At 42.2% G+C, this 18,337-nt stretch overlaps 2 protein-coding genes across 6 annotated transcripts in view; one reads left to right on the forward strand and one right to left on the reverse strand.

The window, feature by feature from the left end:
* Positions 1 to 18,337, forward strand: part of LOC111970509 (replication termination factor 2) — a 56,232-nt gene that overhangs the window by 19,899 nt on the left and 17,996 nt on the right. The gene's annotated exons all lie outside the window — the stretch shown is intronic.
* On the reverse strand, positions 5,813 to 17,594 carry gcnt7 (glucosaminyl (N-acetyl) transferase family member 7). Its single transcript, XM_023997297.2, has 4 exons — positions 16,773 to 17,594; positions 9,718 to 10,711; positions 8,895 to 8,990; positions 5,813 to 8,694 (listed from the first exon to the last, which is right to left on the reverse strand). The coding sequence occupies exons 2-4, from the start codon at positions 10,682 to 10,684 to the stop codon at positions 8,456 to 8,458; spliced, it is 1,302 nt and encodes a 433-aa protein (XP_023853065.1). The 5' UTR covers positions 10,685 to 10,711; positions 16,773 to 17,594; the 3' UTR covers positions 5,813 to 8,455.

Consider the following 18,337-nt stretch of genomic DNA (forward strand, 5'->3'; position numbering starts at 1 on the left):
TGGTGTAGGCTATATTACATGGATTTATTGTGAAGGTGTAGGCTATATTACATGGAATTATTGTGAAGGTGTAGGCTATATTACATGGAATTATTGTGAAGGTGTAGGCTCTATTACATGGATTTATTTGACTTTTTAAAATGTAGATGCTTCAGAGGTCTGCATCAATGACCGACAGTTATTTGCTTGACAATCACCGGCTGACGAAATTTGTGACCGCCAAAGCTCTACCCGTGGCTATTTCCAAATACCCCAGTGTACTGCCCAAGCCTACCCCTCACTTACACTACCCACTCCCCCAATGGTTTTCTTTGTTACACAAAACCTGCGGTTATAGTCAGTTATCTACTTCAGGTAGTTTGCTAATGGAGAGTGGTGCTGTTTGCGTGACTCTTCTACTGTAGATTACTCAACCTTTAGTACAGCTTGTTCTCTGCCGTGCCCTGCGGAATTTCTGTCAGATGGAGGTGGGGGGGGGGGGGGGTTCTATCTGTGATCCATTTAGCTGTTTGTGCTCACTTGTGAATGATTAACTGTTTTTGACTTGTTTGATTCCATTGAGTTGGCCACATTTCTGTTGCTAATGCATCAATCATTTGCCTTGATATGAACATACAACTCTCCCTTTTTTGAGTTAACGTAATGATACAACGTGTTGTTTAGCCAAATAAGCAAATAAATGGTAGGAGCTACCGTTTCTGTATACCATGGTGTACATAGAAAAGTACCATGGTGTGTCATCCACCATGCCTGCCCCATAAAGCTGTGACCATGATCCCAAAGTTACCGACACCGACGTTGCCGTCCTCTTATTTTGTGTACTTCTGTAATTTCCTGCATTTTTTTTCTCTTCTACACAATGTTCCTGTAGGTGGTTCTTAAACCATTATTTGGTCCACAGTAATAGCCTATGCATTACGTTGATTCCTGCTATGAAAGCGTCTGCCTGTCTCTGTTTCTCAGTCGTCTGCTGTGTGAGCGAGCCACTCTTACTCCCTCTCCCCACTGTGTTCATGGAGGAGGGAGGGATGCATTCTGAGAAGAAAAAGCATATGACCATTGCTCAAAATGCAATTGTGTGAAAAATACAGTTTTCAAAGCAACTAGTGTTATAGTTATAAAGGAGTCTCACAGCTTTCTGTGAGTATATMATGTATTTCTCACCTTTAATATTGAGTTCATGGCATCACTTTACAAGTGGTAGGCTGTAAGTATGGCTTTGATGTGCCTGCGGAGTAGAGCGCACCATTTGCAGTGAATAGGCCTACATCAAGTAGCCTAGGCCTAGCGCTGAAAAAGTCAATCCGCCATCGTTACCAAAATGAAAAAAATCAAATGACTTTATTATTGAAATAGCATGGACGACCGAGGAAAAACAAATTGGTACAATTTAAGGCCATGTGGCAAACAATAATGCATGCACTAGGGATGGGGTTGTAAGCATGTGGGTCTGGGCAGAGGAGAGGTAGATGTAGTTTGTTGACGTCTGTAAGTCGTTTTTCGTATGCGTATGTTTGTTAATGGTGTAGGGGGTAAAAAAAAAATGCCTGGGAAAAAGGTTTTTGTAGGACATTAGCCAACATTTACTGATTAGGTTAATCAATTATCCTACATGGTTATATAGCCACACTATCATATTTGGAGTTAGCAATCTACCTAAGTGTTTTGAGTTCCCACTTCCTGGTGGTGAACAATATCGCCTATAGGCCAATATACACAATAGATGCTGGCAAATTTCTCTGTAGAGCAATTTTTTTTAATATTTTTAATTCTGTATCCTATTTTGACAGGTTGCACATCCAAAATATCATTCATGCATTCCCTGGATATGTTAGATGAAATGGTATTATTCAAAAGTAGGCCATCTCAGTTGTAAAGTAACCGTCCATTAATATCGTGTCAAATCAGCATCTAAAGTCCATTGCGCGAAAGATGGCGCTGTCGAGCAAGATGAAACCTCATTGAACAACCAAACACTGAGTCGACGCGCAGAGGATGGGTCCCTCAAGCAGAGAATGAGTTCCGCAAGCGCATAGACCAGTCCAGAGCAATGTTCCCTCCMAAAAAAATTYGTCACTCAGCAAATTTCAGGTCTGCTGAGCGCAAACTTGAACATTTGGAAAATTCGGTGCAACTTCCAGTGCGTGTTTACCGCACCGTTTGCCGTCATCATGTGTGGTGTTCAATGTAGGCCTACATTGCATGAGACGTTTGTCCTTCAGACAAGGAGGTGACTGAAAATGTTGTTGTGTTTGATGCAAGAAACCACTTTACAAAATAAAATGCATTAATATTCCCATACCATTATTACAGAGAATACTCACAACCGCTCATGCTATAAACACAATCCAGTTCAAAGCGAATGGCACCGATCCATATATGGCAATAGTTATTTGCATATAGGTCTACTGCAGCTCTGATTGGTTATGGTCTGTGTAGAGTCCTGGCTGAGTCGTGTATGTCAATGCAATAGAATCATACTTCGATGCGTTCTGCCGACAACAAAATCTTGCATACTAAGTCTTGCATAATTTGTTTTGTTTCAGTATGTTCTGTTGAATGTGGCTAATATTGCGATGATTCGATCACAATTCCCACAGAAGAGAAAGGTTGATTAGTGTTAACTAAGGGGGAAAACTCTAGAAAGTTGAGTGAAGTTCAATCTCGTGCTTCTCTGTGCGAGCTGATATTTCTTCTGTTCTGTAGTCCTGGGGGAGCTGCGTACCCGCGCGCACAGCTTAGAGGGGATATTGGTCGAGAGCGCAGAAATTTGTTGGAGAGAGCAGATGTTCCTCGAGTGGACATGCCGAACTTGAGAGCTGGCAAGTGTGAGTTTGGGCAAGCAGAACATCATTGGCGCAGATCAAAAAGAAGTATGTTTGAATCAAAAAATATAGAACCGTAAGCAAAGAAACATGATTCAAATGTGTAATTTTTTTTATTTAAAAGCATCAAATTGTCCAACAATAGTCACATGTCTTTGTCAAGTTTTCACCACAGAGTTTCTAAACCATACTGTACTGTCTTCGTTTTAACTTTACATTTCTGATGTTGCTTTTTCAAGTCTTGACACCTTTTGGGTTTCAATTTCTCTTTTTTCTCGATTGAACACCTTAAATTGGTCACTTTCATTGGAGTGATGGACGAACTAACAAATGCTTGCCATTTTTCAGTCCAGTGTTGTCATGTGATTGGTTGAGTCCTCTTGGGTGCATGATGTCAAACAGATGCGCTTCAGAGCCGTATGTTTAGCTTGCTAGCCAGCTTGAATAGTAAGCACTGAATGACTTGGAAAACCCAGCTTCAACTCATCCTCTGCACATTCTGCAATCTCGACTGGTCTGTGTGCTGGCGGGACTCATCCTCTGCTCGCTCAACCACATTCTGCGATCTCGACTGGTCTGTGTGCTGGCGGGACTCATCCTCTGCTTGCTCAACCACATTCTGAGCTCTCGACCGGTCTGTGTGCTGGCGGGACTCATCCTCTGCTTGCTCAACCACATTCTGAGCTCTCGACCGGTCTGTGTGCTAGCGGGACCCATCCTCTTCTTGCTGGACAACATTCTGAGCTCTCGACCAGCCTGTGTGCTCCTGGGACCCATCCTCTGCTCGCTTGACCATATTCTGCGCTCTTGACCGGTCTGTGTGCTCGCGGGACCCATCCTCTTCTTGCTCGACAACATTCTGAGCTCTCGACCGGCCTGTGTGCTCCTGGGACCCATCCTCTGCTCGCTCGACCACATTCTGCGCTCTTGGCCGGTCTGTGTGCTGGCGGGATCCATCTTCTGCTCACATTACCTATCTTCTGCACTTACAACACAGTGTTCGCTTGCTCAATGATGTGTCATCTTGCTCGACAGTGCCATCTTGCACGCAATGGACTTTAGAGGCTGATTTGACGCCATTCATTAAAACTTTCTTCAAATCTTTGTATTTATTGTTGTCGAGCAAAATACTTACATTAGTCACGATATTACTTTTTGTCCATATCACCCAGCTTTAGCACTTCCCCCAAAATAATTTTTCATAATTTATCGCTGATTTTATCGTTACCGCAAGAAATGGGTACATTTATCGCTATATGTATTTTGTTTATATCGCCCAGTTCTACTTCTCCATCCACCATGCCTGCCCCATCCACCATGCCTGCCCCATCCACCATGCCTGCCCCATCCACCACGCCTTCCGCCTGCCCCATACGCCATGCTTTCCCGATCTGCCATGCCTTCCGCCACGTCTGCCCCATCCCCCATGCTTGCCCCATCCCCCACACCTGCCCCATCCACCACGCCATCCGCCATGCCTGCCCAACTCCATGCTTGCCCCATCCCCCACACCTGCCCCATCCACCACGCCATCCGCCATGCCTGCCCCATACTCCATGCTTGCCCCCCCCCACACCTGCCCCCATCCACCACGCCATCCGCCATGCCTGCCCCCATCCCCCATGCTCTCCCCATCCCCCATGCCCTGCCCCATCCCCCATGCCTGCCCCATCCCCCATGTGGCCTGCCCCATCCCCCATGCCTGCCCCATCCCCCATGCCTGCCCCATACTCCATGCTTGCCCCACTGTGTTCTCGCCTTTCATTGACGACATGTTCTATTTACGGTAAGAATGTGATAAGAGAAATAGGACATACAATACACAGGGAGTCCTATTGAGAAACAACAGATGGCCTTCGAAAATCTATGTGCTGTGAACGTACGACAGTAACCACGCTAGCGGTGCTTTAATGCTGAGCGCCCCTCGGTGTCATGGAAACCAGATAACCCCCAGATCTGTGCCTGTCATTATTCCCATGATGCCTCCTGCCAGCTGAGCGGAGGCTGAGCCAGCCTATATGAGGAAGCTGCCAGATGATGGGAAACAGATGTGGTATAAGCAGAGGGAGCAACACAACAGGTCACCTCTCTGACTCCAATGTTTAATTTATTCAAAACATTTGGGAATTTCAATGAATAGCTACACTTCCTTTACAGTGAACAAACAACACATTTTGGGTAAAAAATGTATGCTGTATGATTTCCATAAACAAAGCCCTTAATAATATCATATGTTAAATCAATTGTCTTTACAACATTTGAAAATGGTTTGATGTAGAAGTTGAATAACATAACAGCCTCTTCCTAATTTCCATTTGTTGGAACCTGTTCTCTTCATTTGGTGGTGCAAATGTAGAATAATAGTGAAGATATCAAAACTATGAAGTAACACACATGGAATCATGTAGTACCCAAAAAAGTATTAAACAAATCCAGATATTTGATATCCTTCAAAGTAGCCACCCTTCACCTTGATGACAGCTTTACACATAGGGCTGTCGCTGGCCTACACGTAGTACCCCATCATTTCAAAGTGGAATTATGTTTTTAGAAATTGTTACAAATAAAAACAAATGTCGAGTCAATACGTATTCAACCCCTTTCTTATGGCAAGCCTAAATATGTTATTTTTTAACATTTTATTTTAACAAGTCACATAAGTCAAATGGAGTCACTCTGTGTGCCATAGTGTTTAACATGATATTTTGAATGACTACCTCATCTCCGTACCCCACACATACAATTATCTACAATGTCCCCAAGTCGAGCAGTGAATTTCAAACACTGAGTCAACCACAAAGATAAGGGAGGGCACATATTGGTAGATTTGTAAAAATTAAGAAAAAAAATCAGACATTGAATATCCCTTTTGAGCATGGTGAAGTTATTAATTACACTGGATGGTGTATCAATATACCCAGTCACTACAAAGATACATGCTTTGCTAGAGACGTTGCCGGAGAGGAAGGAAACCATGAGGCCAATGGTGACATTAACATAGTTTAATGGCTGTGAAAGGAGAAAACTGAGGACTGATCAACAACGTAGTTACTCCACAATACTAACTGAAATGACATAGCGAAAATAAGTAAGACTGTACAGAATAAAAATATGAAAAAATATACATCTTGTTTACAATAAGGCACTCAAATAAAACTGCAAAAAATGTGGTAAAGAAATTAACATTTATGTCCTGAATACAAAATGTTATGTTTGGGGCAAACACAACACATCACTGAGTACCACGCTTCATATTTTCAAGCATGGTGGTGGCTGCATCATGTTATGGGTATGTTTGGCAAGGACTAGGGAGGTTCTTGGGGGGCGGGGGGAAGAAACAGAATAGAGCTAAGCACAGGCAAAATCCTAGAGGAAAACTTGATTCAGTCTGCTTTCCAACAGACACTGGGAGACATTCACCTTTTTTAAGCAGGACAATAATCCAGAACACAAGGACAAATATAATAGTTTACTTTAAATAGATTGTTCTTAACATGTAATCCAGTGTAACAAAAAACATCTGTTTATTTTAGTTTTTGAAATGGCAATAAATATTCAAGTTGTTGCCAGACATCTAAGCCGCCATGTTCAGAGAGTTGTGTATTGGTCTCGCCTGTAAAGTTTACTGAATCCCTTTGGTACAGTGACCTATTTGGGTCTGTTGTCAAAGTGCACCACATGTCTCTGAAGGGCCTTGTGTGGTGCAGCGGTGCAGGACTTATGAATTCCTTACTGATTATGGTTGCGTCATCCTCTCAACCAATGTGCCCCTTAAGGTGTCCGCATACATAGTTCGAGGTTTGGTTTGCTCCAAGCAGAACTCGTCTAGAAACAAAGTGGCAATATTACAAAAATGAATGCCACCCTAGCAACAACATAGCCAGTACACTTCCTCAAAATATCCCAAATTAATGTAAGATTAATCATGAAATCTGTAATAAATGTTGACATTTTTGCAGAGGTTGTCTTAGTCATGCAATTTTACATCTAAGATGTTTGGTGCAGTATTTCTCAAGGGAAAAAAACCCTATTTACAGTTCCAGTATTGATGCACGGATTGATACTTTACCTTCTATGACAGTATTTCAATGTTTGGTTTGTTAAATGTGATACMAAACTCTGGCGCATATAATGTTGGTTTTTTATAGTTGACTCTGTTTGCTACTTGAGTCCTCTCTCTCCCTCTCCTCCTGCTGCTGCATGTTGCTAACCACACCAAACCCTGCCTGCCTACTGTCACTCAAGGAGAGAGCAGTTGCTCGACCACAAGCATTTTCTTGTCGTTCACTCTGGATGTTCAAATGTTGGTGACATGTTGCTTTCCACAAGCGTTCTATACATTATTAGTTTTGTGTGTCTTACTATCTGCAAACAACTATCTGTCTGTTTGTCTTTTCTTAATCGCTAATGCTAATTACTAGTTAGCTGGCTAGCTAGCTTGCTAAATGTACAACATAGTTATCTAATACTCCCTGTGCTGGTGTAGGTCTTGGTAAGCATGTTTCCATTATATTTCCATGATTCCAACAGTTCACATATTAACTAGGCCTATATTTTTTGCCCAAATGCTKCATGGACCAGTGTGGAAATTATAATAAAAGTGCAAGAATATTTTTATTTATTTAACCTTTATTTAACTAGGCAAGTCAGTTAAGAACAAATTCTTATTTACAATGACGGCCTACGAACAGTGGGTTAACTGCCTTGTTCAGGGGCAGAACGACAGATTTTTACCTTGTCAGCTCGGGGACTCGATCTAGCAACCGTTTGGTTACTGGCCAAATGCTCCAACCACTAGGCTACCTGCCGAAATGTATGAAAATGCTGAAAATTATTATTGTTTGGAGTTGGATAGAACCGTATAAATAAGGTTTTTTAGTCTTTTCCTTTCAATTAAGACCTAGACAACCAGATGAGGGGAGGTCTTTACTAATCAGTGACCTTAATTCCTCAATCAAGTACAAGGGAGGAGCAAAAACCAACAGACACTCGGCCCTCCGTGGAATGAGTTTGATACGTGGTATAAATAGAGAGAACCCCCACTGAAATGTGTTGCCATCCTAGAACTACTCATAAGGAATATTTAGAACTTTTATTCAAAAACATAAAATACCGTAAAAAATATTGTAATATGATATTTTGTCCATATCGCCCAGCCCTATTCCCACTCCTAGTAGGAGTAGTACTGTAGACCAATTACTGATGAACGGGCGTAGACTTCGGCTACTGAACTTTGATTTGTCTCAATAAAAAATGTTGTGTGCTCAAACAGCTGAAAAAACTAACAAAATGTTCACAATGTTGTCATAATATATGCAGAAACTATTTCGACTGGCAGGCATGCGGCTTTAGTGATACACCAAGTCTATTTTTATCACAAAGCGTTTCAGGACAACCGAGATATGTCAATAACAAGTCTTCTCTGGTCATCTCGCATTCGGTTTCCTACGATTGGAGAGGAATTCAGCTTTTAATTACGTATCCATGCAGTGACATTCTCGAGATTTTGGCTTAACGCACCAAGCAGCACACCCTAGCAGCACACTTTAGTACAGCCCTCTAAAGCGATACAGTAACCAACAAGTCTATTGGAGATGTACATTCCGGTCAGGAGGAACCCCACGGCCTCGTCAAAGTCCCACTGTGGCGTTGAAAAGACCGGTTTTGTTGCCTTGCGTGGCAAGTTGCCACCATGACTGAATGGGAACCGTGGCTTGCTGCAGGACCTTTTCCCTGTGCCACTGCTCCAGGCAGTCCAAAGCATCTGGGAAGGTCTTGCTCTCAAACTTGTTGGCAAACATGCTGTTTCTGTTGATGATCCACTGCAAATCCTCCAGACCGTAGATGCAGATGTCCCTGACATAACGACCTGCGAAAAGACGAGCAGCAGCAGAAAGGCCATCAAGATGAGATCAGATCAGTGTCAAAATCTATCAACTGCTGTTGTGTAAACTGTTTACTTCCTAATCAAAAGGCTAATCTAATCTGGAACCAAAGAGCAAAACATGCCCTAGACAAGTGAGGTCAAGACTGTAAACTGACAATGACTGGGATCAGAAGTTGTTGTACCTTTGCATCCATTGTGTTCCGTCCCCTCTTGGTCCYTCCATTTTATCGCCCGGATCTCGCCGCTCCAACCTCCGTCTACATGACTTCCTGGCGCTTCTAGGAGCAGATAACCGATCCAAAACAGATTACATCTCATTCTCACATTTCATTATTCATAGCCTTTTGATTGTCATCAATGATTCATGGGACACTGATCTACTCATATACTGTAGATAAAGCAAGCTGCAAATAAATCAGAGCCTACAGTATGAATTAATTCCCCCAAACTTAATTTTAAGTCCTTCTAGGGAGTTTTTCCTAGCCACTGTGCATTTGCATTACTTGCTCTTTGGGGATTTAGGCTGAGTATCTGTAAAGCACTTTGTGACAACTGCTCATGTAAAAATGGCTTTATAAAATTGATTGAGCTAGGCTGGCCTACTGTACTTGAAACAATGTGGACCCATTCCTTTAAGTTTCAAGCTTTATAAAGGCTAAAGGTAATCTTTGAACAGTGAACATCCCAAATAAATGTGTTTTCCTTTCATGAAATTACATGAACTCACAGGTACTGGGCCGCCAGGATTTATTGACTTCGCATAGCTTTTTCGTCTCCTAGGTGTTTGCTTTTGGAATGCATTTCAAATTGGAAAGGTTGTGTGTAGCATATGGAAAGGTCTAGGGTTGTAGAAGTCTCATCTGTTTTCCTCACGGATGTAACAGTTCTAAATGTCCCTATATATTGCCATAAGCTCAGTACCAATTGTGTTGTGGAGATTAACTTCTATTGGCCACTGTATTACAAAGTAGCTTTTTATGAGCGGTTCTAAAGCCTGGCCTTTACCTTTGATGTGATTGAGTGTCACCCAGTAGTGCTCATCTGGGCTGAATGTGTCTTTGGACCACTCCAGCAAGTCCCTGGACACCTGACTTCTCAGTACAAACTCCACAAATGTCCTTGTTAGCGCGTAGTAGGCTGTTCCAAAGTAAATCTGCACCCCATGGGGTGGAGCACCCTTCTTTGGTGCACCTCGCTTGGGGGCCACGTGGGAGCCCCTGATCTCCCTGTACCTCAGCTGAGTCCGGTGCCTCATGGACGCCGGCTGCTTGATGCCCGGGGTCATGTTCCTGTCCCTCCACTCCTTGCTCTGCATGTAGCGCACCAGCTCCAGGTTGCTCTTGACGGGGAAGTCCTGGCCACACAGGTTGACCACCTTCCTCCAGGGCACCGGAGATGCCGCCAGGTCCCCCATACAGTTGATGTCAGCCTGTAGCCGCGAGAAGCCGGCGTAGGTCACCATCTCGCTGCGGCTGGCCAGGAACACGTTGGGGAAGCAGCCCACCAGGCTTTCCACGGCTTCCCTGTACTCCTGCGGAGCCTTGACGTCCACATGGATACAGTAGACATTCTGGGGTGCGTAGATGGCCCTTAGCAGGCGCACAAGCAGCTCCAGCTCCTTGTGGACGGTAAGGATGAAGGCCAGAGGGTAGTCTTCCTCCTCACGACTCAGCGGGCTGGTGATGAAGTGGAGCTCCCTCACCAGGCGGGAGCAGTCCAGGTCCCCACCTCCACCCCCCATACCCAGAAGATAGCTCTCCACCTGGCAGTCGCGGTGTTGCCATGCTGGAGAGCCCTCAGTGCTGGGGAGGAAGGCTTGGCAGTACTGGGAGAAGGGCCTGCAGCCCAAGGGCCCGTGCTGAGCCTGGGGATCTGTAGGGGCCTTGGTACTCAGGTAGATCACAGAGCAGATGAACATGCAGATCCCCAGGCAGAACAGGAAACTGCACTTGGTGCCTTCCAGCTGGAGCATAATAGTCCAGCACCAGACGGACACCACCTGCAACAAAAGACCAAGGTTAGGCTGTGCTTTGAAACAACAAAGCCCGACTCGAGACATTACAAGTCTCTAAGACTCTGACCCTTCCATACAGAAGAACCTAAATTATTCTTAGCAATGTTGTACAATCTGAGACTCCGTTTTGTTTCCTTGTTGCTGCTTAGTTTGGGGTTCTAGAGGTGTTTAATGATCCACCATACAGCAAGAAAGAGCAGCTTTCTATGGAGCTCGTAGTAGTCCGATAATAACAGATGACTCATGAAACAAGTGTGTAGAGAGAAATACATAGCCAGTGCAGCTAGATGGACTTAGGAACCTGGCTCAGGAAGTTGAAGAAATGAATCACTAAGCAGTACAGGTAGCTTGCTCTCCTTTACCACTAGCAGTTACCAGACGCGGTCTACTAGGTAATTGCTTCCCAGGTCCCCAGGGCCGTTACCAAGTGAGGCAAGATTGCCTTTTCCTTTTGTGCAACAGAGGCATGGAACAGTCTGCAAACTACGTTTCACATAAATGTACTAGTGCTCCTTAGTGAGTTTAAAACTCTGGCCCAAAATTCTGTTGAAGAGGTGTGTAAGTGTTTCCTGTAGGCCTAATCCACTCTTAATGACGTGTTTGTATTGTATGTCGAAATGTTTTAATGTTGTATTGACTGCTGCTGCTTTCTTGGTCAGGTCTACATTGCAAAAGAGGTATTTCCTCCTGGTTAAATAAAACATTAAAAAATAATATGTATGAAGAAGGACCGAGAAGCTCAGTTCTGGTTACTTTTTAAAAGGACATTCTAGTCCAAAATGATTTTTGTTTAAATTATGTTGACACCATATTGGCAAAATTATTTGTTTAAATTATTTTTTTTATATATTGGAGCATGCATATAGCAAATGCATGTTCCATATTATCAGGTATGCTTTTAGCAATGAGCATTATCACCTGTTGCCCAACTGATGCAGTATTTTGGCAATAAATAAATAGGCTAAAGCATGGGGTTGCCTATCTGCATTTACCCACTGTACCCTGTTTGGCTAATCATTTTCTAGATACCAAATGTGATCTTTTAACTAGTTAGCATCCTATTGATGAATTTTATGTCCCAAAAAACATACATAAACACAGTGAATGTAATGTAGCACCACCTTTTAGGGTAACTTGGTAAACTGCTACCCGGGGTAACTCTACTTCTCACATAAACATATTTTTAGGTGGGGTGGTGTTTTACACCAAGTTACCCTGCAATTGAGCCTTGTTACCTCTAGCCCCACTCTCCTCTATGCACTCATAGCAAATTGTGGAGCGGTAACATGCTTAACCATGGCTCTGCATATTTAGGCGTTGAGAAATAAATAAAGTAGGAATGGAAAACTAGGATCCCCCTATTTTTAACAATGGCCATCAGAACTGCTGTTTTCCCCGCGATTGCAAAACTTGTGCATTGACTGCCTGTCAGAATGCATGTTTCCCTCYCTATGGCACATGAATGCACCTGTAGAGGAATAGTTATCTTGTATAGAACACACAACAAAAAGCCGACTAGGTACAGTGCCTTCAAGAAAGTATTCATACCCCTTTACTTATTCCACATTTTGTTGTGTTACAGCCTGAATTCAAAATTGATTAAATCGATTTTTCTTTTCACCCATCTACACACAATATCCCATAATGAAAAAGTGAAAATGTTTTTAGACATTTTTTCATGTTAAATGAAAATTAAATWCAGAAATTTCTAATTTACATAAGTATTCACAACCCTGAGTTAATAGATGTTAGAATCACCTTTGGCAGCGATTACAGCTATGAGTCTTTCTGGGTAAGTCTCAATATTTGCACATTATTCTTTAAAAAACTTCAAAATCTGTCAAGTTGGTTGTTGATCATTGCTAGACAGCCATTTTCAAGTCTTGCCATAGATTTTCAAGACAATTTAAGTCAAAACTGTACCACTCTGGAACATTGTGAAATTTAAAAGGTGAATTTGTCTCCCAGTGTCTGTTGGAAAGCAGACTGCACCAGGTTACTCAGTGACGTGTTGTTGGATATGCCCCAAACATAATGTTTGTATTCAAGACATAAAGTGAATGTCATTTCCATATTTTTTGCAGTTTTACATTAGTGCCTTATTGCAAACAGGATGCATGTTTTGGAGTATTTGTATTCTGTACAGGCTTCCTTCTTTTCACTGAGTAATTTAGGTTAGTATTGTGGAGTAACTACAATGCTGGTGATCCATCCTCAGTTTTCTCCTATCACAGCCATTCAACTCTGTAACTGTTTAAAAGTCACCATTGGCCTCATGGTGAAATCGTTRAACGGTTTCCTTCCTCTTGAGGCAACTGAGTTAGGAAGGACGCCTGTATCTTTGTAGTGACTGGGTGTATTGATAAACCATTCAAAGTATAATTAATAACTTCACCATGCTCAAAGGGATATTCAATGTCTACTTCTTTTATAATTATTTTTTGTCTACCAATGGGGGATCTTCAATGCGAGACATTAAAAAAACCTCCCTGGTCTTTGTGGTTGTATTTGAAAATCACTGCTCGACTGAGAGACCTTACAGATAATTGTTTGTGTGGGGTACAGAGATGAGGTAGTCATAAAAAAAATGATGTTAAACACTATTATTGCACAGAGTGAGTCCATGCAACTTTTTATATGACTTGTTAAGCACATTTTTACTCCCATGAAAGGGATTGAATACTTATTGACTCACGACATTTCAATATTTCATTTTTAGACTAGACAAAAATAAACGCAACATGCCAAAATTTCTACGATTTATACCGAGTTGCAGTTTCATATGAGGAAATCAGTCAATTTAAAATAAATAAATTAGGCCCTAATCTATGGATTTCACATGACTGGGAATACATATAGGCATATGTTGGTCCCAGATACCTTAGAAAAAATGGTAGGGACGTGGAGAAGAAAACCAGTCGGTATCCTGTGTGACCACCATTTGCCTCATGCAGCATGACACATCTTCCTATAGAGTTGATCAGGCTGTTGATTGTGGTCTGTGAAATGTTGTCCCACTCCTCTTCAATGGCTGTGCAAAGTTGCTGGATATCGTCGGGAACTGGAATACGCTGTCGTACACGTTGATCCAGAGCATCCCAAACATGCTGAATGGGTGACATTGAGCATGCAGGCCATGACATAACTAGGACATTTTCAGCTTCCAGGAATTGTATACAGATACATGGGGCTGTACATTATCATGCTGCAACATGAGGTGTGGCGGCGGATTAATGACATGACAATGGGCCTCAGGATCTCGTCAGGGTATCTCTGTACATTCGAATTGCCATTGATAAAATGCAATTGTGTTCGTTGCTTATGCCTGCTCATACCATAACCCCACCGCCACCATTGGGCACTCCGCTTGCCCACTCGACACCATACACGCTATCTGCCATCTGCCCGGTACAGTTGAAACTGGGATTCATCCGTGAAGAGCACACTTCTCCAGCGTGCCAGTGGCCAACGAAGGTGAGCATCCCTGAGACGGTTTCTGACAGTTTGTGCAGAAATTTGGTTGTGCAAACCCACAGTTTCATAAGCTATCCAGATCCCGCAGGTGAAGAAGCCGAATGTGGAAGTCCTGGGCTGACGTGATTACACATAGTCTGCGGTTGTGAGGCCGTTTGAACGTACTGCCAAATTCTCTAAAATGATAGGCTTATKGTAGAGAAATGTAAGTTAAATTCTCTGGCAACAGCTCTGGTGGACATTCCTGCAGTCAGCATGCCAATTGCACGCTCCCTCAACTTCAGACATCTGTGGCATTGTGTTGTGTGACAAAACTGCACATTTTAGAGTGGCCTTTTATTTTCCCCAGCACAAGGTGCACCTGTGTAATGATCATGCTGTTTAATCAGCTTCTTGATATTCCACTCCTGTCAGGTGGATGGATTATCTTGGCAATGGACAAATGCTCACTATATATAATTATAATTAATTATTTTGTAATTCCACTTTGACATTATGGGGTATTGTGTGTAGGCCAGTGTCACAAAATGTTTATACATTTTAAATTCAGGCTGTAACACAACAGAATGTGGAAAATGTCGAGGGGTGTGAATAGTTTCTGAAGGCACTGTAACTAGATGAACTATTCTACTATGGGATAGTCTGATTTTTATATTCATTACTTACATTTTTTTTGGAGGATCTAGCAATGATTTTGCCGTGGAGCCACGCCATATGTAAATGACTGCAGCGGAAACACTGACTAGCTCCTAAATACAATATCCCTTCTCTAAATAGAAGCACATGGCCGTCAATACCTTCATTCATTAAACATTTTCAATAATAAGTGGACACAGCTTAATCATCACGTCGGTCTACCAGTTGCTCCTGCTAACAGATGAATTATCTCCCTAAGAAGTGAGCTACACTGCTTTGCTTCGTTCACCGAGAGTCAATAAGAATCGTCTAGAAAAGGGAGACGTTTTGCTCTTTAACACCCTCTAGAGTCGCCTAACAGCACACTAGAGAGACGTATTCACCTGAGACTTGCTGAAACCCTGTAATCGGTGGCAACCCGACGCAGTGATTTGGACATCGGGCTTGTTATGGAAACGTGTGAGAGTGTAATGAGATCACAAGGGTCTCCCACAGAAAGGACACAGGCCATTGTGACATTAGGAAAAGAACAAACAAATTTGATCTCTGTAGTAACTACGTAAACAGACAGAGAAAGCTGTCTAGGCATACTGACTCGTGAAGTAGAGTAGCTGTCTTGTTTGCTTATGACAAACGTTTTAACTGCCATTGATTCATTGTTGCAGTAACAGTTAATAGGAAACGTTTTAACTGGAAGTTAAATCGTCGACTGGAGTTGTTTAATTTCGACAACTCAAAACATTGTGTAGAATGCAATTTATCCAGTATGTAACTGACGTACTGGTCTGTACTGACATGCTGAATAAACTGATCTGTAGTAACATATTGCATTAACTGATCTATAGTTCATCCAGTATGTTGCTATAGATCAGTATGTTACTATAGATCAGTATAGATCAGTATGTTACTATAGATCAGTTCTAGATCGTGTGTTACTATAGATCAGTAATGTTTACTATATAGATCAGTATAGATCAGTGTGTTACTATAGATCAGTATAGATCAGTGTGTTTACTATAGATCAGTATGTTACTATAGATCAGTATGTACTATAGATCAGTATGTTACTATAGATCAGTATAGACAGTATGTTACTATAGATCAGTATAGATCAGTATGTTACTATAGATCAGTATGTTGCTATAGATCAGTATGTTACTATAGATCAGTATAGATCTAGTATTACTAATAGATCAGTATAGATCAGTGTGTTACTATAGAATCAGTATAGATCAGTATGTTACTATAGATCAGTATGTTACTATAGATCAGTATAGATCAGTATGTTACTATAGATCAGATGTACTATAGATCGTATAGATCAGTATGTTACTATAGATCAGTATAGATCAGTATGTTACTATAGATCAGTATGTTAATATAGATCAGTATAGATCAGATGTATATATGATCAGTATAGTTACTATAGAATCAGTATAGAATCAGTATGTTACTATAGATCAGTATAGATCAGTATGTTACTATAGACAGTATGTTACCAATAGATCAGTATAGATCAAATATGTTACTATAGATCAGTATGTCTTACAATAGATCAGTATAGATCAGTATGTTACTATAGATCAGTATGTTACTATAGATCAGTATAGATCAGTATGTTACTATAGAGCCGTTTATCCGGTAGGTCACTATAGATCAGTATAGGAAGTCATGATTGCCAAAAAGAGCTGACTTTACCACCACCTGTTGCCATTATTAGACTAAACACTGCTAGTTCTCATGGAGACATACGTTTATTTTTATCTCCAGTTAATGAACCCAATATTCAAACACTCTTAGGTGTTTCTAATTAAAAGCTCATCGGGGCAATGTGTGTTACCACCACCATTTCGATAAATACAATCTTTCATCACCTCCAAGAGTTAATGAAACACACACACAGAGAAAGAGCCTCAGGCTAAGGCTAACCAGTTACCTTAATTGCAGTTGAGCCCGGGTCCTTTTGCTGAAGAAGATCTTAAACATTAAGCCCCTGACCAAAACATGGCGAGCCAGAACCAGCAGGGAGTCAAGCCAGGTACACACAGGGAGCTGGAACCATTGGTCGGCAAGCGATGGGCGGGTGGAGCTGAAGCTGTTACTGCGCGCTGCTTTTGTTGTAGTTGTTTCTGGGCAGCACGTGGCTCGCAAGGTCGCTGTGCTCCGCGTGTTTCACATTTTTTTTTGTTTTGTGTGTGCGTCTGCGTCTGTCATATCTTGCCCTCGCGTCTGTTTTTTAAGGCACTCCCTCTGCATTTCCCCTGAGACGTTGGCCGGCCCTGCCTGGTAACAGGCGGCTTCTCTCTCATTTGGCACACACACACACACACACACACTCATACACAAGCACCGGCAACCAACAGTCTCCTCCCCCATTCAAACTACTCATGACTTCCCTTTTTCTCTCTTCCTCTCTCTTTCTCGCTCTCTCATCCTCTCACCCCATCTCTCTCTTTCTCTCTTTTTCTCTTTCTTTTTTCTCTCTCCTCTCACCCCATCTCCCTCCCTTTCATTTACCTATTTCTGATAAAAAAACTAAAAAAACAAAGCCACCCCAATCTCCTTTCTTCCGTTTTCAGATGTGCAGCAGTCACAGCATGGAGTATCATTTCCTTGCCTCTGTTTGCCTTTCTGTCTCTGTTTCTATCTGTCTGTGTTTATTTTCTTTGAGACCTCTCTGGTGGTTATGCTGCCTGTGGTTTGTTTATTACTGAGTAGAGGGAGGCCAGCAGCGACGACAGCCCCAGCCAAGGTTTGTTTGCTGCCTGATCAGCGACTGAGATTAGCCATCGTTGTGTTAACAGGGCCACATGTTCAGAGGTCACATTGAGCTGCCACCAGGACACAATAGGTCCCCCCTGCTGGTTGCCTTTTGTCTTCCTTTGGCTGAGTGTGACGTTATTAGTCTGCATGTGTCTAACCTCTCGTTTTATTAATGAATTAAACATTCAGTAGTGATCCACATAGGTCAGTGTTTTGTTTTTATGGAAAAATCGTGATAAGGAGTCCCATAGGGTGGCGTACAATTGGCCCAGAGTCGTCCGGGTTTGGGTAGGCCGTCATTGTAAATAAGAATTTGTTCTTAACTGACTTGCCAGTTAAATAAAGGTTCAATGAAAAAAAATATTTCTGCACTTTTATTATCATTTCCACACTGGTCCATGCAGCATTTGGGCAAAAAATATAGGTCTAGTTAATATGTGAACTGTTGGMATCATGGAAATATAATGGAAACATGCTTACCAAGACCTACACCAGCACTGGTACACAGGCAGTATTAGATAACTATGTTCGCATACATGGATGAACGCTTCTCCCTCTCTGTCACGGATGCCATGGTTGCCCTTAGTTTGAAGATATAATCCTGAAAGACAGGTGTTTTATACAACAGCCATCTTTGTTCTCTTTTCGACTCCCTCCGCATTTGCAATCAAATGCCAGAACTTTATCAACTTTATCAATCTGCTTAGCCATCATACTCTGCTTCCACTGGGCATTGCA

Source organism: Salvelinus sp. IW2-2015, linkage group LG11 (genome assembly GCF_002910315.2).
Source record: "Salvelinus sp. IW2-2015 linkage group LG11, ASM291031v2, whole genome shotgun sequence".
Taxonomy (NCBI): domain Eukaryota; kingdom Metazoa; phylum Chordata; class Actinopteri; order Salmoniformes; family Salmonidae; genus Salvelinus; species Salvelinus sp. IW2-2015.